The sequence below is a fragment of the Ictalurus punctatus genome, chromosome 27, assembly GCF_001660625.3.
Source record: "Ictalurus punctatus breed USDA103 chromosome 27, Coco_2.0, whole genome shotgun sequence".
NCBI lineage: Eukaryota > Metazoa > Chordata > Actinopteri > Siluriformes > Ictaluridae > Ictalurus > Ictalurus punctatus.
This window is the reverse complement of record NC_030442.2, coordinates 1,936,930-1,958,770: the sequence shown is the minus strand read 5'-3', so window position 1 is coordinate 1,958,770 and position 21,841 is coordinate 1,936,930. Positions and strand designations below refer to the sequence as shown.

The window sequence follows — 21,841 nt, the reverse complement described above, 5'->3', positions numbered from 1 at the left end:
AGGTACATTTATTTTTTATTTCCAAGGATATTTCTAAATTCCACACGTGGTGGATCTTCAAGTGTCGGCTGTCTGAAGGTGGATGTCACCGTGTTGTACAGAATGTGAAGAGATATTACAGTAGCAGCGATTCTCGTGTTACTGACAGGTAAACTCTTCAAATATTTCAGCTCTTTCTACTGTTTTTATGTGCTGTTGTGTCACTACTGCAACAGTTCAGAAAAGCCTTCAACAGGTCTGTGTGTTCGGAAGTATTTAAAAAAATTTTTTTTTTATCAATTTCATTCGTTTGCGGAGGTAGTGCTATAGCTATCACTGTGTGTCTGAAGATGGATAAGTTGGAACTTGAGGATGACCCCTGACCCTAGTATTAGTTTAATAGTACCCTAGAGCGCCCAGCCTTTTGAAGGAACAGAGACAGATGAAACAAAAGAGAAGCAATAAAAAAAAAAAAAACGTAAATCAGGACACATAATGTACACAGGAATGTAGTGTAAGAATTATGTGGTAATCACACTCGAATGTCTGTTCTCATTTTTTTTTTAAAACAGAGGAAGAAACTAAGCTGAAATAGTATGTTGTGGAAACACAATGCTGTGGTAAGTGCATTGCTCAACTTCTAGGATATTACTGCTAGTGTCATAAAGAACCTCATAGCCTTTTACAAGTGCAGAACACGTGAAGGAGGAACAGACTGGTTAAGACTTTCAGTAAATAGTACGACAGTAAGATGGATATTTTTGTCCAGTAGTCAACATTTTTTGGATCTTCACGTGTCACCTGTCCGAAGGCTGAAGTATTACATTAGCAGCGATCGTCACGCTACTGACAGGTAAACTTTTAAGATATTTCAGCTCTTTGTGCTGTTTTTCCATGGTGTTGTGTCACTACCACAACAGTTCAGAAAATCCCTCAACATGTCTGTGTGTTTGGAAGTATTTTTTTTTATATAAATTTGACGACATTTGTAGGATCTAGTAGAGTAAAAGATGAGTGTTATAGAGCAAGAAACAAAATAAATTCTTGCAAATCTTTCTAAATTTATAGATATCAAATCACCTATCTAATGTAATCATATCTTGCGGTTTGTTTTTTTTGTGTAAGTTTCTGTGTGTGCGTGTGTTGTATTTTGAAGGTCTTCATGAAAATGTACTGAGGAAATGTATTATCAATTCTTTAGAAGGTCATTAAGTAAAAGTACGACTACTCAATTTGAATAATATTCAGTTAAATTATAAATATGGTGAAATAATACGTATAGTAAACGTATAGTAACAAAATACAAATGCTCAAGTGTTTTACACCGCTGCTTAGACAGAATCTCTATCACTGCTAAGGAAATGAGTTTCACGGAAATTTCTCCTCCCCTGCCTCCACTTTAAGGTACACTGAATGTAAAGGAGCTTTCCCTCATTCCCAATACAACTAAACCACAGATGTTCTATACAATTTTATTTGTGTAGGACTTTTAGACATTGTCACAAAGCAGCTATAGAGAAATATTTCTCATTTGTAAGTCGCTTCGGATAAAAGCGTCTGCTTAATGAATAAATATAAATGAATAAATGAATAAATTGGTCTCTAGAAAAAAATAAACCTTAAGAGGAACCAGACTCCAAATGGGCCCCATCCTCTTCTGGGTGACACCGGATAGTGCGATTATAAATCAGGACACTATGAAGGTGTGGAAGAGTAAAGACAAAGAGCAGGAAGTATGTGGAAATTATGCTCAGTATGAGCATCGTAGCCTGATGACATGATAAAAGCAGCAGTCAAACATTGTTGATTGACTTTCTATAATAGCAGCTCTGACATTATTTTCTGCTGTCGTGTAAATCACAGGTACATATTAATGCACTAGTTCTAATGCATTTGTGTTATGGTGTATATGAGAAAGAAGCTAAAAGTGAGCTAAAAGCATTTAAGTATGAAGATTGGGCCACATTTTCTATGATGAACAGAGATTGACTCATGATTTCCTCTTATTTCACAACGGTCATTACATCACTGTCCACTTCCACAAAGAAAACTTTACAAAAAAAGACCCAAAGTAGGTAAGAGAAAGCTGTCTCTACTTTCAGGTTGTTGTAAATATAAATGTCATCATGATGCCATGTACGATTTCACAGAAATTATTATATAAAGACAAGAACACCTGTACATATTGATATAAATTGTGTTTCTAGTGTTATCTGTGTTCTTCAGGGCTCTAAGTGGAACTATGGACGTTGGATCCAGAAAGCTGTTGCTGCTGATCCTGTTGTTGAATATTACAGGTAGGGTTGCTGTATTTGTTGAGTATTAAGATGAACCCGCGTCTGCTATCCTGTCTGCAATCCTTTGGCCTTTTATGAAAATCATTGCAGCACAATTGCAGTGAAAACCATGTTCTTTAACATGGGATAAGATTATTTTGAACAGTAATTGTGCTATTCTAGTCTTCATAATTTTTTTTATAATAAAGTGTGCTGTATGTGTGTTAATTCAAAATCAAACCGTATTCATGACACACACAACCGTACGACGTGCAGTGAAATGATTTTCTCGACTGTATATAGAAATTTGCATTCTAGAAAACAGTATAAAATATTGAAATATAATAACATTTTTAAATATAATACGGGATAGAAAGATCGGTGGCAGAAACACTACGACTGTATTCGAATATACTTTTGCATAAAGTGCCGTATATATGCAGTTTTTTGTGCAAAATAACACTGTGGAATATCAGGTTGTGGGTATTGTGTACACAAGCCCAAGCTCTAGTCCTTGGTGCTGTCCTGGTTGAGTTTCCAAATGGCATGTGGGAAGAAGCTCCTCCTCATTCTCTCTGTGTTGGCCTTCAGGGAGCAGAAGCTCTTTCTTGACCGCAACAGGGAGAAGAGTCCATTGTTCGGATGGCTGAGGTCCTTCACTATCACTGGTGGGAGCAGTGGTAGCTTGATGGTTAAGGCTCAGGGTTACTGATCAGAAGGTCGGGGGTTCAAGCACTGGGAAGGGGTCAAGCTCCCAGTGTTGGACCTTGAGCTCGGTAACCCTCTTTGGTCCAAGGGCGTTGTATCATGGCTGACCCTGCACTCTGACCCCAACCTCCTAACATGCTGGGATATGTGAAGAAAAAAGAATTTCACTGTGACCAATAAAGACTCATCATCATCATCTTCCTGGCATCCAGAACCACTTATTGTAGATAGACTGTAGGTGAGGGAACTCACTGCAGATGGTGCACTCAGCCGATCGCACCACTTTCTGGAGAGGCCCTGCCTGGTGCCTTTCCCAAGCCAGGTTCTCGTCAAGGTGCTTGTAAAAGTTCCTTAGCACCTTAGAGGGCAGTTTGAAGTCTCTTAAGCTTCTAAAGTGGTAAAGACATTGAAGGGCTTTCTTCACCAATGTGTTAATGTGACAGGACCATGAGAGGTCACATCTTGCATGATGTGAACACCAAGGTTGTAAAAACTGTCCACTCTCTCCATTGGGGTCCTGTTGATCTAAAAGCGGTTGTAGCCCCTTTCCTGTTTCATGCTGAAGTCCACTATCAACTCCTTTGTCTTGATGATGTTCAGGAGGAGTTGCTATCCTGGCACCAGTTCTCAAGGCTTTTAATCTCCTCCAGGTGGGTCTTCTCATTGTAATCAGAAATCAGGCCCACCACAACGTCAGCAAACTTGACAACAGTGGTAAAGTTGGAAGTCCCCACACAGTCATACAGTCTGTGTACAAGCGGTACAGCAGAGGGCTCATGACACAACCCTAGGGGTCTCCAGTGCTGAGGATGAGGGAGGGTGAGACATGTCTGGGAGACACATTTCAGGGGTGTTTAAATCCAGAATTCACCTTGTAGCTACACCACAGCTGCTGAGTCTGGTTATACAATGTTTAGTGGTATAATTCATCATTATTCACCAAACTTTACACGTGATATCAGTAAGGGTTCACTGACAATAAAACAAACATCCCAAACTGTTAAAACTGTTAGGCCTATAAACATTACATTCCCTCACCAGCCTTTTTTTCTGTCTATTGAAGTTAATGTCAGAAAAATGCAGCTTGTCATGTTACTGAGAAACCACAAAGCCGTGTCAGAAAACATGATCTTGAAAGTTACAGCTTTACCTCTGACTAAAGCATGCACACTGATGGATTCTTCCAAAAATGCTTAGTAACCATCTCCTCAAAACTTCACCTTATCAAAAATTGCACTCATTGTTAAAATCTGTTTACGTGGCACGCCTGTGATACAAGTGCTAAGGAAATGTAAAAGTCCTACTAAAGAAATGAGAACGTATTAGAAGGAGTGCATTAATATAAACCTGATTTAGCTTACAGCAGGCGCGACTGTCAGAACTGCTGTTAGAGAAAATGAACCAGATTTAAGAATTCAGCTGTGAAGTGGTAAAAGTCTGATAGTAAGAATCTCTTAAAGGAAACTGTGATCATTACAAATATGAAGCTGTTTTATTGTCTTTTAATATCTGATCTTAACAATTCAGTTTCAGTATCAAGTATCAAGGACGTGAAGGTGTCATGCCATCCTGAGAAGATCTGTGCTCTGAGGGAGTCATCTGTGAACCTGACGTGCTCTTACTCAAATATCACCATCATCACTGGCTTCTGGTTCAGCCTAAAGGACAAAGCTAAATGGAGGAAGGAGGAACATCCAGAGGATTTAGCTTTAGACTCAGACTACGCAGGACGTGTGAGCTACACAGAGATGACAAACTTCAGCTCGACTCTTACAATAACAGACCTGAGAGAGAGAGACTCAGGGGAATATCGCCTCGTGTTCATTACGGATAAAGGAGAGAAATATCTGAGCTCAGCTGGAGTTACTCTAACAGTTACAGGTAACAGAGCAGCTAGTCTGTAATAACCTGTGCTGTTATACACGTCTGTGTTCAAACATTCACCTTTATCTTCATTTAGACCTGCAGGTGACCCACAACTCCACACAACAAACTCTCACCTGCCGCACTTCCTGTCCTCTGACCTCTTCTGTTCCCCGGTACTTCTGGTACAAGAATGGACAATACTTAGAGAAATACAAAGACACCGTGGAAACTTTCCCTTTAAGTAAAGATGAAGAAGGCAGTTACTCCTGCTCTGTTCTTGGATATAACGATATTCTCTCTCTTCCACTGTGTGAGTATTCATTTGGCTTCATCATGTAATGGATTTTAGTTGATTTCAGTTTTGCCAACTCACTAGAAATTGCTAGATGATGTCACAGAATAATTTGCATAGTCATTGAATCCTCATGATCGTTTGCACATCAAAATTTGTGAAGAAGAATAGAACAGTGCAAAACAAAGCATAACACACAACATTTATTTCCTAAAAACCTAATGTCTAGCTGAATAAAATGCAAAGATCTAGCCATAGAAAGATGAAAATTAACCAAAATAGTTTTAAATCAACTTCAAATAAAATCTTCCAATGACCTGTTACCATTTCAGGTGTTCGCAGGAGCTGTTATAATGTGACCCACAGAGACAAAAGAGTCTGTGCTTTGGAAGGGTCTTCAGTGGAGTTTGCTGGAAGTTACTCACATCCCAGTGATCTGAGGGTTAGAGAAGTATTCTGGTTTTATTTTCAGCGTGGTAAAGTCTTCCAGGACCTGAAGCAGGAAACACAGTTTACTAATCGAGTTGAATATGTGAAACAAGACAAAAGCAGCACTTTGAAAATGAAAAACCTGTCAAAGAATGACTCTGGAGAATATCGCCTTAGATTCCTTACTAATGATGGTAAAGGATTCTCTGCTGAACCTGGAGTGGTTCTGAGTGTTACAGGTAATGTCCTACACTGAACTGTCTCTAGTTCTGGTCTCTCTGTATCGATGTAAATCTGTTAAATCACTTTCCTTTATTTTTTGCACATTCAGATCTGCAGGTGAGAGCGAGTCACTCTGCAGTGGCATCAGAAGGACAGACTACAGTAACGCTGAGCTGCATCACCTCCTGCACTCTGTCTAACAACCCCACTTACATGTGGTAGAAGAACGGACAGCCTGTTACTGACAAACTCACCAAACACAACAAGCTCTACCTGAACTCCAGTGAAGATGCAGGAACGTACTCCTGTGCTGTGAGAGGACGTGAGGATCTCCGCTCTCCTGAACTAACTGTGACATGTGAGCCACAAAACTCAGTCATTATATTAATGTATAACATTGTGATAGCTCAGGTTCAATCCTCAGCACTGACAGAGAGCAGCTTTTATACTTGGGTTGGATTTTGTGTCACTTTGGATTAAAGTATCAGCCAAATAAATAAATGTGTTGTTATAGAAAAGTAATCAATTTCAAGATGGTAACAGACTCTTTGAATCGGCCACATCACACCACCCCACAGTTGATTAACGACACACGCCCTCGAGTGTTTTATTCCTTATTTAAATGAGTAACACTTTACTGGTATTTTATTGAAGTGCTGTATAAAGACTACACAGGTTAGTAAAAAGTCATTATACTGGAATGAAGGTTTTTTACTTGCTCAGTAGCATTTCATTTCTGCGTTTAGAAAAAATCATTTATTTGTCAAAAAGTAACAGTATCCTCTCTGACAGTAACAGTTGCTCTGTAGATGTGCTAAAAGATTTCTCAGGTGATGAGGAGAGCTCAGCGGAGGTGTGGAAGCTGTATGCTGTATGGGGAGCTGCTGCACTCGTTCCTGCTCTGCTTCTCTCTCTTCTTACTGCCGTTCTGTGCATTAAGTGAGCGACAGAATTCTTTCATCATTACAGTGAATCTGTACCGTAAACTTAATCCAGTGTTTATCATTAGCTGAGTGAAGCAGGAACGGATTGAACCGCCATGTTTTTATGTCGTTTGTGTGAATAGGAGGAAGAGAGGAGCAGAGAGAGACACAGACATTCAGGTACTGAGAGAACTTTTCACTTTACGTCTTTATCTTCATCAAGTTCCACATAAAGTTCCTATAAATCTGTTATTGAATAAATACTGAAGACGTTTTCTCTTCATTTCTCTCAGAGTGTTCCAAAGCCTGGAGATGACACACACACAGCACCGAACCCCATGAATACGTCCCCGGATTATGACACTCTGCAAGTACGTATACCTCTTTGTGTGTGTGTGTGTGTGTGTGTGTGTGTGTGTGTGTGTGTGTGTGTGTGTGTGTGTGTGTGTTTAGTTGTCTAAACTCTTATTTCCCACCTAGAATGTTCAAGACTCTGCCAGTGACACTTACACAACTCTGAACCCTGCAACCATGTCCTCTGATTATGATACGCTGAGGGTAAGTTTTCATATCCCAGATCTGGTCATACATTCGTATCACTGCTGAGAACACATTTTGTCCCTTTACAGATACTTTGTTTATTAATTCAGACTGAAATTAATAAATGTATTTCCTAAGACTAAAAGAAAGATATATTGGTGTAGTGCAGTGGTTTAGGAGGGGAACTAGAACTGAAATATTTTCCAGTTCTAAATGTTAATTCCTGGACGGTTAACACAACGCACAGAGCAGCTCATTGTATAGTCTCGTTTCCATTTTAAAAAGCAGCCAGCTGCACTCCGAGCTCAGGGATATGGAGGTGGCAGTGTGTGAAATACTGGAGGTTTACTGCAGGAGGAGACCGAGAAGAACAAAATGCACAAGCGTGGCACACTTATCAATTTCAGTCCACAGATCACACTGTGATTTTATTTTTTTGTATATTTTATTATGAAATGAATTATCCTGGTTTTCTCGTCCTCGATATCAGGCGACATTTATCAAATCAGCACAGCCCATTGTCACTGCGACCTCTCTCTCACCAAAACAACACTGCTTTTTATTTTACCCTCAAATCCAAATGAGTAATCAACAAAATGAAGCAAGGCCCAAACTACTTGAATATGCAAACACTAGATCAAAGGCTCAAAATTTAGACACAATGGATGATGAAGGACTTCACATTGTGCGTGTGTGTGTGTCTGTGCGTGTAGAATGTTCAAGACTCTGCCAATGACATTTACACAACCCTGAATCCTGCAACCATGTCCTCTGATTATGACACGCTGAGGGTAAGTTGTCTCTCTATCTTTCTCTCACTCTGTGTGTGTGTGTGTGTGTGTGTGTGTGTGTGTGTGTGTGTGTGTGTGTGTGTGTGTGTTGATGTGTATTATTTTTTTTTCAGGGTGTGGCTCCTCGACTCAGTGAGGAGAAGTACTCCAGAACTGGAGATTGAGACTGTCCTTTTATCAATTTATCTAAACATTTTACTGTAAATATCATTTTCATGTGTTGTAAACTACAGTGTAAAACTGATAATGATGATGATAACTGATAATGATACCAACCTCTATGACAATGAATTCTACTTTGCCTGATCTGTTACTGTCCAATGTTTAAAATGTTTCTATGTACAAGAATAAAATCGAGCTTTTGAAGGACTGAGTACTGTACACTGCTTTGAAGTGTTAAATATTTATTTACACAACAGCTTATAATTTTTTTTTTTTTTTAAAGCAGTACAAAACTTTTTACATGAAATAGAGAACAGTTCAGTTCAGGGTACTTTGTAATGGGCTCAACAAGCTGTTTTTGTATTCTGTTACACACTGTCTTATTATATTCTAATTGTGATATTTTGGATTATTTTTTTTCCTTTTTTTGGTCACTGCTGTTATTTATTGCACTATTATTACTTGCGACAGCACGGTGACGCAGCAGGTAGAGTTGATGCCTCACAGTTCCAGGGTCCTCGGTTCAGTCTTCAACTTGGATTAAAGAACTATTTCGGCTGCTTCCTGAGACGACATCTTCCTATGTCACAGTCACATCTTTATTAATAATTACACAGCATTACTTCATCTTACCAGTTGACTTTATTGTTTGTAATAATAATAATAATAATAATAATAATAATAATAAAATAAATAAATAAAGCATTTTCAAAACATTAGATGCACAGATTTGGTAGTTGGAAACCGCAACCCCGTTGCAGCATCCACTAGGAGTAGACTAGGCTACTATCTGCACTTCATTGTTTTGACCACCAGATGGCAGACACTTACACTTATCTGCACTTCTCACAATAACAATGAACCAACTTTTTAAAATCCATTTATGTGGAGCATCCACCATTCAAGATTCCTGTGTAAATAGATAGAGGGAGGGATTGATGGATCGATGGATTGACATGATTAATTATGAGTTTCCACTCCTGCCTCAGGCCGCAGTGGAAGAGTCGCCTGAGGTGATCAGGATGACGTTCACTATGCCAGTGTTGTCTTTAAAAACTCCCCCACACAGGAAGTGTCTCCATCACCCAGACTTCCTCCAGACACCACAGAGGAAGAGGATGTTCAGTACGCTGCTGTGAACGTTAGCAGGAGCTGCCATCCAGTGAGCAGGTCATTATCATTACATCAACACTCACTGTGCTTCATTAAGTTCATTAAGTGACTGATTAGAAATGTAAGACATTACACTATTCTAGTCTTTAGATCACCTCTTTTTGTTCCACAGGCTTGTAGCAGACGAAGCAGCTGATGATCCGTCTCAGTTCTACAGCAAGATCCAGAAACTCCCCACTTCAGCAGTGTAGCCCATCATTAGTCCTGTGGCCTGGGATCTAAAAGCTAAAGAGGTAGCACTTCAGGTTCCTGGAAAAAAGCTGAGAGAGATGTGATAGTTCTGTCCTGTATGTCTGTTTTAACCCTCAACACTGCTTCCAAATCTAACAGGAGAAGAGGGACGGCTTTAACATTTTATTAGAGTACAGCTAGCAGTATTATTGCTTTGATCGTGTATTATAGAGCTCTTATAATATTGTATACTGTTTTACCTTAAACTATATGTTTTTACATTATAATCTTCAATAAAGTGTTTGATTTATATTCACATTATTTTAAATGCAAAAACAATTTGCAGTGCTTAAATTATTTACCTATGAACTTGTTTTTTATCGTGCCGTCATTGGCTGGTCATTTACATGACTAATGCTGTAATGTTTGTTAGTGAGATAATCAGACGAAAATAAATCCTGTAAATAATCAAAATTTATCCTTAGCTCAAATTTGACTCGCTGCCTAGTCAGTTATGTTAGCGAGTGGAATCGACGCTAGTCTAACCTGGTATTAGTGAAGAAAACGGGCTAACTTAATTAAACAAATCCAGTTTACATGTTAGTAAACTAGTGAAAACGTGCCTCATCATGTTTTTCAAATGAGATGGAGTCCGTGCTTTCTAGGGAGGTAAAAGAGACGCTTCATTTTAAACCAGTCTTTCTTTAGTCCAGCGTAGTGAAACATTTTCCTGAGGTAGGGTCAGGGTTATTAACTAGAACACCTCCACATATGACTTGTTGATGTAATTAAGGAAATGTCCCCGCTGTGCAAACTTCCTCAGCTTGTGTCTAGATATAAACCACTGCACTCGAGCTTTTACAAAGCTTTTAATACACGCATTGCTCATTTTATTCTGTTAAAACAACAAAAAGAATGAAGTTTTCTTAAGTGTATTTATGTTACTGTAAACACATCAGTAATCACTGGGAGTAAAAATAACAGCAATTGTTGTGAATCGTTTGCACATTATTGTATTTTTTTAGTTACGGTTTTATTTAAAGGATGTAAAAGTCACTCTCAGGACATCAACGTTCACAACAATGATACTTGTCTTTGTGTAACGTGTATAAAATGATTTACGTGTGTTTGTTGTGAGCTTTTAGTCCTTAATGTCAGTTCAGAACTTTACTTATGAATGAGGAAATAAATCTTTTTCTTGAAAGCTTCTTCGTCTGGTTTTAACTAGAAACACGTGGACCTATAATTGTGAAATTGGTGGCATTAATTTCAGCAGCGTTAATGCTTTGTGGTTTTCAATGGCGTTGTGACACACGTGAAGACACACGTGAAGACACTCGTACAGACGCTGCACTGTGGGTGGAGGGTGTGTGGGTTTGTGTACGTATGATTGTTACTGATACAGATCACATTCCATATGCTGTAGATTATTATTATTATTATTATTATTATTATTATTATTATTAGGATGCTGATTAAGTGGTTTACGTATGATTTGATAGATTAAGTGATAGCTGTTACCGATGTTAAAGTAATACAGTGATGATATGTAACACATGATAAAGGGTTTCTGTCAAATGCATTATCCCACTGTGCTGATGAATTCTCAATTCTGATTGGCCAGACAGCAGTTCTGGCTGCAAATCACAGGTTTATATTAAAAAGCTTATTATATCTAATACATGATCGTTTCTATATTAAGAGCTCATTCACAGGGGCTGTACGACAAATGATGCACAATAATCTCAGTGTAATAATAAATGAATTAAAAAAAATTATGTATTGTGTTCATGTTCATGGCAATAAAAAATTCAAATACATTAATCTACAACTGATTGAATCAGTTCATAGTTTCATTTTGAAAGAACTCAATAAAGTAAATGATTATATTGTGACATACCCGAACATTTCATAGTAATGAGATTATCTTTATGTTCATTAAAAGGTCATTACGCTTGAAGCTTTTCAGTACGGTGTGCGCGAGTGCCATCTGGTGGTTGAAAGGATGACGTGCGCATAGACTGTAAAACAACAAAATTAAGAAAGTGAGTCGTACATCAACAAGCACATTATTTCTCCTCTTTTCAAATCCCTAAATCATACTCCAGTATAGAGACGGAAGGGGCGTGGCTTAGAAGATTTTTTAAAAAATTGCAGTTTGAGCTCCTAGTTCCAAGTGACGTGAACATGAGAAGAGCAGAGAATAAGGACAGCTAGCGTAGTTTGCATGACTCTGTAGCAGCTAATCCCATATAATGATAGCTTAGTTGTGTCTCCCCTTGGTTAATGACACCCAACTAGCCTAGTCTTGTGTTAGATAGACAAAAAGTTTTATATTTATCAGTCTGGTAGTCCTGCTAACAGTATAATACAGTAACACCTGAGGCAAGATTTATAATAAATCCAACTTTTTGTCTAATCATGTCATACTTTGGCAGCTAAGTTTCCACAGCCTCCATAAAACAAAACGTTAGGCTACTAGCTGAGCTGAAACCGTTGAGCTGGAGAACTGTCCATTATTTCTTTTGTTTCTACTGATTTCTACTGACACTTACAGATCAGACAGTCAGGATAGAGAAGGAAAGGAGACAGAAGAGAGAGGTAAAATAGACAGTAAAGATGAGGGAGATCAGAACAGAGGGCCGTGAATATCCCAAGAGGCAACAGGAACCATCCCAGCTGAACCCATTGATTTGGGGACTGCAGATAGAGGGCCAAGCTGTGTAAAACACCACTGCTTTCCATTCAGCATGTTTGGCCAGCAAAAAAAAAAAAAGCTCATTCCAACCAAGTTTGTTAGAGACATTCGAGTGGTTGGGTTATTCATGTACAGTTTATGCGGTAAATCAAATCCAAACCCTTCCTTCCTTCCTTCTCTAATTTTCACATTTTTTAAAAAAGCAATTAGCCCTCACATAGAAGAAAAAACCCCACATGAAAACCCCACATGAAGAACAATCTGGGCTCAGCCTCGGATCATTAACAGTTCAGCTGGTCCCCTGGTCCATAGGGAGACCTGTGTCCTTAAAAAACAGACAATATCTGCAAGTAATAATCTAGGTTCGTTATAACTTTCATTTATTTATCGATGAAATTTACTTGAATTAAATGTTTAATTGTGTGTTATTGCCTGTGATGGACAGAGACAGAGTGAAGTTTAAAGTGAATTCTTATACACAGCACGAGAGCGACCCTTGACCTGCACTGACACTACTGTCACACTGTAAGTGAGGCGTTTCCCCTCATCACCAGCAGAGGCAGCACACTCCTGAACTCTACAGCAACCTCTGACACTTTCGGGTCAATTCCTGATTTTCTGCTATATTAAACTATCTGAGAGGACACACAAACATACAAATACACACACACACACACAAGAGAAGCACAATTTTAAATGAGTCTGAAAGACACTATACTATATGACTTGTGCACTGAACAGTAAGAGCGTAACCACAGATTTAACAGCTGCTGCTTTAGTGAAAGTGAATTAAAGTCTCAGCTAAATTAAAAAGCAGATATCATTAAAATGTAAAAAAAAAAAGTCATTCATTATCATGTAAAGTGTATATGAGTGTTTGACTGCTGTGTAAACTGATTTTTTTCAGAAAACAGGAAGGAAACGAACTCCTCCTTGATCTTCAGCTTCTTGCCTCTAGTCTAGCACATATTCTCACCCCTGTGACACACTTGCACGCACGCACGCACACACATACACATACACACACAGACCCACACACACAGACCCACACACACACACACGCGCACACACACACACACACACACACACACACACACACACACATTTCCACTAAGTTAGAACATTACTAAGAGGAGACCCGAGAGGACGTAAGAAAAAACTCTCTTTATGATTATGTTCACATTAGTAAATTTGTATATTATCGTAAATACGAATTTTAACAGAACATATATATTAATATACAACGGGCACACCTATGCATATTGATATAGACTGTGCTTATAGTGATCTCCTAGTTATTACCTATGATGGACAGAGACAGAGTGAAGTTTAAAGTGAATTCTTATACACAGCACGAGCGTGACCCTTGACCTGCACTGACACTACTGTCACACTGTAAGTGAGGCGTTTCCCCTCATCACCAGCAGAGGCAGCACGCTCCTGAATTCTACAGCAACCTCTGACACTTTCGGGCCACTTCCTGATTTTCTGCTATATTAAACTCGCTGAGAGGACACACAAACACACAAATACATACACACACACACACACACACACACACACACACACAAATACACACACACACACACACACACACACACACACACACACACACACACACACACAAATACACACACACACATACACACACACACACACACACACACACACACACACACACACACAAATACACACACACACACGCACACACACACACACATGCACACACACACACATGCACACACAAACACACGAATACACACACACACACAAATACATACACACACACACACACACTCAAACAAGATGTATTAAACACGCTATACTGTATGACTCATGCACTGACCAGCAAGAGCGTAACCACAGCGTAACCACTGCTGCTGCTGTCCTCAGTTACAAATAGCACTCCAGCCAAGAACGTGTGAAAATAACCATAGAAACAGAACTCAACTCTGAAACATTACATACTTCACACATCTGGGTTTACAGAATTAAGAGAATTAATAAACTCACACTGATAAAGAAGGTGCAGGATGTTATTATATTCTATAATATATCTGATATTTTACTCGTCTTCTTGTGTACAGAAACCCCAGTACAGCCAGAGAGACAGTGTTGTGTTCTTAAACTAAATAATGAAAGTGAATTAAAGTCTCAGCTAAATTAATAAAAGTATGAGAAATGTTATGTGGAGATGAATTTAAAGGGGGAAAGGCCTGGTGGAGAATGTAAAGCTCCACTCAGTGTGTATTTCAGCTCTTTTGTTGATGAGCTGCCCAATGCAGATGAAAAAAATGTCAATTATTATCATGTATAGTGTACAGGAGTGTGTGACTGCTGTGTTTTTTAATTCAATACTAAAATTGATAGTGTGTGTATAACGGGACTCTTTAAGTGAAGGTCACGCTCAGACAAAAAGGAAGGAAACAAACTTCTTTTTCATCTTCAGCTACTAACCCACCCACCCCCCATCACACACACACACACACACACACACACACACACACACACACACACACACACACACGCCCTGTGATCACACCACTGCACATTTCCACTAAGTTAGAACATGACTAAGAGGAGACCCGAGAGGACGTAAGAAAAAACTCTCTTTATGATTATGTTCACATTAGTAAATTTGTATATTAACGTAAATACGAATTTTAACAGAACATATATATTAATATACAACGGGCACACCTATGCATATTGATATCGATTGTGTTTATAGTGATCTCCCAGTTAAACAGTTAAATGATTGTGTTTTTCAGGGCTCTAAGTGGAACTATGGACGTTGGATCCAGAAAGCTGCTGCTGCTGATCCTGTTGTTAAATATTACAGGTAGGGTTGCTGTATTTGTTGAGTGTTAAGATGAACCTGTCTCTGCTACATGGAATATGTTAGCTGTGGGCTTTTCCTAACAGGCCTAAACTAAACAACTCCAGATACAAAATGAATGGACATGAAAAACTCCTAATGTTGTAACAGATTCCAGGTTATCAAAAGGCCATAAACTGTGCTAAATGAGTATTTACTTCTGTGTGCTAGATCCAGCTTGCTTTATTTTCGAGATATTGTCGCTTGTTTAACAGCTTCATGCTGGTGGCAACATTAAACGCTAATGCTACAGTAGTGATGAATGTGTCGGCTGATCTGAGAACAGTTTTGCAGTTTGTTTTGTAATGTTTCAGGCCAGGATGTGAACTGGGGAAGCTGCTCTTAGAGCAGAACAGTTTAAAGGCTCTTGTTCTCTAGAGTTTTATTAGTATTTATTTAGTATTTTAGTCGATACTTTGTGCTAGCTCCCTTTCCCAAGATAACAGCTCTGAGTCTTCTCCTATAACGCCTGATGAGGTTGGAGAATACATGGCGAGGGATCTGAGACCGTTCCTCCATACAGAACCTCTCCAGATCCTTCACATTTCGAGGTCCATGCTGGTGGACTCTCCTCTTCAGTTCACCCCACAGGTTTTCTATGGGGTTCAGGTCAGGGGACTGGGGTGGTCATGGCAGGACCTTGATTTTGTGGTCAGTAAAAGATTTCTGTGTTGATTTTGTTGTATGTTTTGGATCATTGTCCTGCTGGAAGATCCAACCACGGCCAATTTGAAGCTTTCTGGTGGAAGCAGTCAGGTTTTCATTTACTGTCTGTTGATATTTGATAGAGTCCATGATGCCATGTATCCTAAACAAAATGTCCCAAGACATTAAAGAGCATGCACGCATGTGCTCACCATCCCCGGACTTCTAATCTCCCACACCTGTCACTAATCACACACACACTCTCTCCACTAGTATTTAGAGAGTCATTCACCAAATGTTCATTGTGAAGTATACGTTCAGTAGACTTGTTCTCTGCATTTCCAAGCCTTTCACATTCGTTTGCTATCTTTGTTATCTCGACCTCTATTCCCGTTTACGACTGTGCTTTCTGCCTGTCCCCTTGTGCTTTGTTTGTCCAATCGCCTGACCCTTGCTTGTTTTATGACTACGTCTTTGGAACTACCCTTTACTACGCACCCGCTTCTGCTTCTGGGCCAACTCCGGTTCGTGACAGTGTTTACAATTGTTTGATATCCATGGGAGCAGAGTATTTTTGTGAAATCTTTGAATTTATCAAAAGGTTAAACAATAAAGACAATTTTAAACAGCCTTCTTTTCTCATATTTACCAAGGGTGCCAATATTAGTGGAGGGTACTGCACATTTATACATTTTACATGTATGGCCTTTGGCAGACGCTTTTATCCAGAGCAACACACATATTTTATTTATACAACTGAGTAGTTAAGGGTTAACGACCTTGCTTAAGGGCCCAGTAGTGGCAGGTCAGCAGTGATAGGATTTGAAGGCACCTCCAGGTTGGGGGTTCAGAGTTTGCACGCTCTCTCCGTGCTTTGGTGGTTTCCTCTGGGTATTCGGGCTCCAGGCTCCCTGCTACCCTGTGTAGGATAAACAGTACAGAAAATTGATGTATGGATGGATGTTAAGATTTATGTCTTGAGACAGACATCGAGACAAAGGAACATGAGGGTATAAATAGATGAACTGATCAAGGGTGGAAATAAGAACAGGTGTACACAAATTAAAGACATTCTTTACTAAAGAATCAAGCAGAACGAGCCACACTGGGAAATGCACTGTGCGCTGAGGGGAATCATGACAGAACCCTCCTTAATGCATGGCTGAGGAGTGACAAATGTAAAACAAGATGTACAGGACCTTGTCGAAAGTCCACCATGAGGCAGGCATTGCCTGGGAAGAGCAACTTCCTGTACTAAGGTGGAGCAAAGAGCAAACATCTCCTTGCTCGTGTCAGGAGATGCACAACCTCAGAGAAGCCAGGAGGTGGAGCGACGTCCTCAGAGAAGCCAAGAAGTGCTGCCAAGACAACATCTTTGCTAAAGCCAAGAGGTGAAGTGACATACACTGAGAAGCCTGAAGGAGGAGTCACCTCCTCAACAACAAGTGGAACACTGTCCTTCACAAAACTTGGAGGTCCGTGTCATCGGCCTTGGGCAGAACCGGACATGTTTTTTACGCTGGCCGCAGGACACTGCTGACGCACACTAATAATAAGAATGAAGGAGTCTGAGTAGACTATAGTATGAATAGCTTATGTTGTTCAATATTGCTTTTATTTATAATTCACTGTTAGCTCATAAACACAAAGACTTTATTAACACTTTTATGTGCATGAACATCAATAGCATTGATCACTGTATTTTTTTGTCCAGGTGTTTTAACTGTACTTGACATTTAAATACTTAATCAGGACTTTTAGCAATATTGAGAAATCAGTGTTGTAATGTGTAGAGTTAAAATTCTTCATTTAATCTTAAACAACAGCATCACAGAGACAGTGTAACAGACTGAACTCCACAATGATCAGAAAGCAGGCAGGACAAATCCAGAGAACAGTCAGAACTAGGCAGGAGTCAGAAACATGGCAAAGCATCCACAAAATAACAGCTCAGACCTTAGACAACAGGCGATCTCAGTAATGACAATGAGTATGAAAGTGTTTTATATAATCTGTGAAGAGGAAATGGCAGTGACAAGTGAAGAAGTGTCCTAGAATTCAGGAGAGGGAGCCCTCTGGTGGTGGTGTGGGTTTTGATCCTGATCTCTGTATATGTGTGTGTGTGTGTGTGTGTGTGTGTGTGTGTGTGTGTGTGTGTGTGTGTGTGTGTGTGTGTGTGTGTGTGTGTGTGTGTGTGTAGCCTCTTCCCCTTTCTCCCCCAAAAGCATGATTATTTGTTATAAAGTTGTTTATTTTCCTATAACAGCTCATGCCAGTGTTTTATTCCTGTGTGTCACTCCCTCACGAGCCTCTATTTCTTTTCTTTCTCTTTAGTTAATAACGTAATAAGACAAAACCTCCGCTTATTATATTACTGAGAAACTACAATGCTGTGTCTGAAAACATCATCTTCAAAGTTCCAGCTTTACCTCTGACTATTACAAAGTGTGCACGCTGATGACTTCTTCCAAAAATGATCAATAAATGTCCTGATCAACAGTTTCACTCATTTTATAATGTGTTAATGTGGAGCGCCTGTGAGAGTTTTTATTAAAGAAACAATCACATATTAGAAGGAGTGCATTAATATAAACCTGATTTAGCTTACAGCTGGAGCTACTGTCAGAGCTGCTGTTAGAGAAAATGAACCAGATTCAAGGATCCAGCTGTGCTTGTGGTAAAAGTCTGATTAAAAGTCTGATCACAATAAGAAGCTTCTCTATTTCTTAAAGGAAACTGTGATCATTACAAATATGAAGCTGTTTTATTGTCTTTTAATATCTGATGTTAACAATTCAGTTTCAGTATCAGGTATCCAGGACGTGAAGGTGTCATGCCATCCTGAGAAGATCTGTGCTCTGAGGGAGTCATCTGTGACCCTGACGTGCTCTTACTCAAATATCATCATCATCACTGGCTTCTGGTTCAGCCTAAAGGACAAAGCTAAATGGAGGAAGGAGGAACATCCAGAGGATTTAGCTTTAGACTCAGACTACGCAGGACGTGTGAGCTACACAGAGATGACAAACTTCCGCTCGACTCTTACAATAACAGACCTGAGAGAGAGAGACTCAGGGGAATATCGCCTCGTGTTCATTACGGATAAAGGAGAGAAATATCTGAGCTCAGCTGGAGTTACTCTAACAGTTACAGGTAACAGAGCAGCTAGTCTGTAATAACCTGTGCTCTTATACACGTCTGTGTTCAAACATTCACCTTTATCTTCATTTAGACCTGCAGGTGACCCACGACTCCACACAACAAAGTCTCACCTGCCGCACTTCCTGTCCTCTGACCTTTACTGTTCAGTATAACTGGCACAAGAATGGAAAAATCTTTGAGAAATACAAAGACAACATGGAAACATTCTCTTTAAGTAAAGCTGAAGAAGGCAGTTACTCCTGCTCTGTTCACAGCTATGGTACTATTCTCTCTCTTCCAGTGTGTGAGTATTCATTTGGCTTCATGATGTAATGGAGGGTCTCTTGATTTCAGTGTTGGGAAAGAAGTTAATGCAAGCTCAAAAACTCACTAGAAGTCACCAGATGATGTCATAGAAAAATTTACATATTCACTGATTCGTCAAGATCATTTCAATATCAAAACATCTTACAGGAAGAAGGAAGCTTTTCTGATGAATAGAATAGTTTTATCCGAATAGAAAATAATAGATTATAACTTTTATTGCTTCTTTCTTCATGGCATCACAAACTAACTACAGTACATATTTACAGAATTCTATCATTTCTATCTATCACTACACATTCAGGTTTTATACACTGGTGGTGAGTCGAGTGAAGCTGCTCTCTCAACTCTCAGAAATTCTCTGTTTTTCTTTATTATAAGTGATCTAAAATAATCAGTCAAATCTAGTCTCTCTTCAGGACTGAAACACTGATGTTACCAAAATAGTTTTAAATCAACTTCAAATAAAACCTTCCAATGACCTGTTACCATTTCAGGTGTTGGCAGGAGCTGTTATAGTGTGACCTACAGAGACAAAAGAGTCTGTGCTGTGGAAGGGTCTTCAGTGGAGTTTGCTGGAAATTACTCACATCCCAGTGATCTGAGTGTTAGAGAAGTATTCTGGTATTATTTTCAGAGTGGTAAAGACTCCAAGAACCTGACGCAGGAAACACAGTTTACTAATCGAGTTGAATATGTGGAACAAGACAAAAGCAGCACTTTGAAAATGAAAAACCTGTCAAAGAAAGACTCTGGAGAATATCAACTTAGATTCCTTACTAATGATGGTAAAGGATTCTCTGCTGAACCTGGAGTGATTCTGAGTGTTACAGGTAATGTCCTACACTGAACTGTCTCTAGTTCTGGTCTCTCTGTATCGATGTAAATCTGTTAAATCACTTTCCTTTATTTTTTGCACATTCAGATCTGCAGGTAAGAGTGAGTTGCTCTGCAGTGGCATCAGAAGGACAGACTACAGTAACGCTGAGCTGCATCACCTCCTGCACTCTGTCTAACAAACCCACTTACATGTGGTACAGGAACGGACAGCCTGCTCCTGACAAACTCACCAAACACAACAAGCTCTACCTGATCTCCAGTGAAGATGCAGGAAACTACTCCTGTGCTGTGAGAGGACGTGAGGATCTCCGCTCTCCTGAACTAACTGTGACATGTGAGCCACAAAACTCAGTCATTATATTAATGTATAGGGTTGTGATAGCTCAGGTTCAATCCTCAGCACTGACAGAGAGCAGCTTTTAGTCCTCAACTGCTCAGCTTTATGCTTGGATTGGATTTTTCTTCACTTGTAAGTCACTGTGGATTAAAGTATCAGCCAAATAAGTAAATGTGAAAATCCAGAGGTGTTTGTGAGACACAATGCACAGTGTAATCTTTTACACCACGCTGCTGTTGAATTCTCCATTCAGATTGTTCAGGTGTTGATTAATATTCTGTAACAGCAGTTCCAGCTGCAAAACAAATCCCAGGATTATATTAATGAACTCGTTCTGACTTCATGATCATTTCTATAGTAACAGCTCAGTCACAGGGGCTCCACGGAAACACATTATTCAGAGTGTGTAATTGTTGATATGGTGAAGTTTTCGTCTTCAGGACAGAGACATTTGCGCTTTGTAGATTCCTGGTCACATGACAAGCTGACTTAATTTTATTAACGTCAAGTGAGATATAAACCATGAGGCAGGTGAGGGAACGACTGGAATGACTATTTATAGGTTCTGTAAGTAATTACTGGCCGAGTGTTTTAGTATCAGAGGAATGAAACACTGACGTACACGAGTCCACATCCACAAGGTCAGTGGGGAAGCGTTCCTGTAACTCAGTACTATCCTATAGACAGCTAAATGGGAGTAATTAGGTATTTAATTATTTTATTATTACTATTTTATTTACGTTTGACCATACACAGACCACATCAGCATTTTTGTGAGACCCAGAATGGCCGTAACCTAAGCCCTTCACTAACTTAACCCCTTCACTAACCTAGCCCTTCATTAGTAATCACTAGTGAAGAAGTGTCCTAGAATTTAGGGGAGAGAGCCCTCTTAAGGTGGTCTGGGCAATTCTTAGAGAAATACAGAGACGAGGTGGAAACTTTCCCTTTAAGAAATGCAGTAGAAGGCAGTTACTCCTGCTCGGTTCTCTCTCTTCCACTGTGTGAGTATTCATTAAGCCTCATCGTGTAATGGAGGGTCTCTTGATTTCAGTGTTGGGAAGTTCTTTAATACAAGCTCAAAAACTCACTAGAAGTCACCAAATGATGTCATAGAACAATTTCCCTGTAAACTGAATCGTCAAGATTATTTACAAGATCATCTTACATGAAGAAGGAAGATTTCCTGAAGAATAGAATAGTTTTATCAGAATAGAAAATAATAAATTATAACATTTTTATTTCTTAAAGAAGTCTTTGTTCATGACAACACAAACTATGTATTTATAAAATACTATAATTTCAGTCCGTCACTACACACAGTATTCAGGTTTTATACACTGGTGGTGAGTCGAGTGAACCTGCTCTCTCAACTCTCAGAAATTCAGTTTTTCTTTATTATGAGTCGCAAAGAATTTACAAAAAAAATCACCAAATCCAGTGACA

At 39.3% G+C, this 21,841-nt stretch overlaps 1 protein-coding gene across 1 annotated transcript; it reads left to right on the top strand.

Moving 5' to 3' along the window:
* Positions 1–637: 637 nt before the first annotated feature.
* On the top strand, positions 638–20,083 carry LOC124626410 (uncharacterized). The gene is made up of 6 exons (XM_053676518.1): positions 638–832; positions 2,026–2,054; positions 15,002–15,072; positions 18,553–18,906; positions 18,986–19,198; positions 19,716–20,083. Exons 3-6 carry the CDS (start codon positions 15,018–15,020, stop codon positions 20,066–20,068), a joined length of 975 nt encoding a protein of 324 aa, XP_053532493.1. The 5' UTR covers positions 638–832; positions 2,026–2,054; positions 15,002–15,017; the 3' UTR covers positions 20,069–20,083.
* The last annotated feature ends 1,758 nt before the right edge of the window (positions 20,084–21,841 follow it).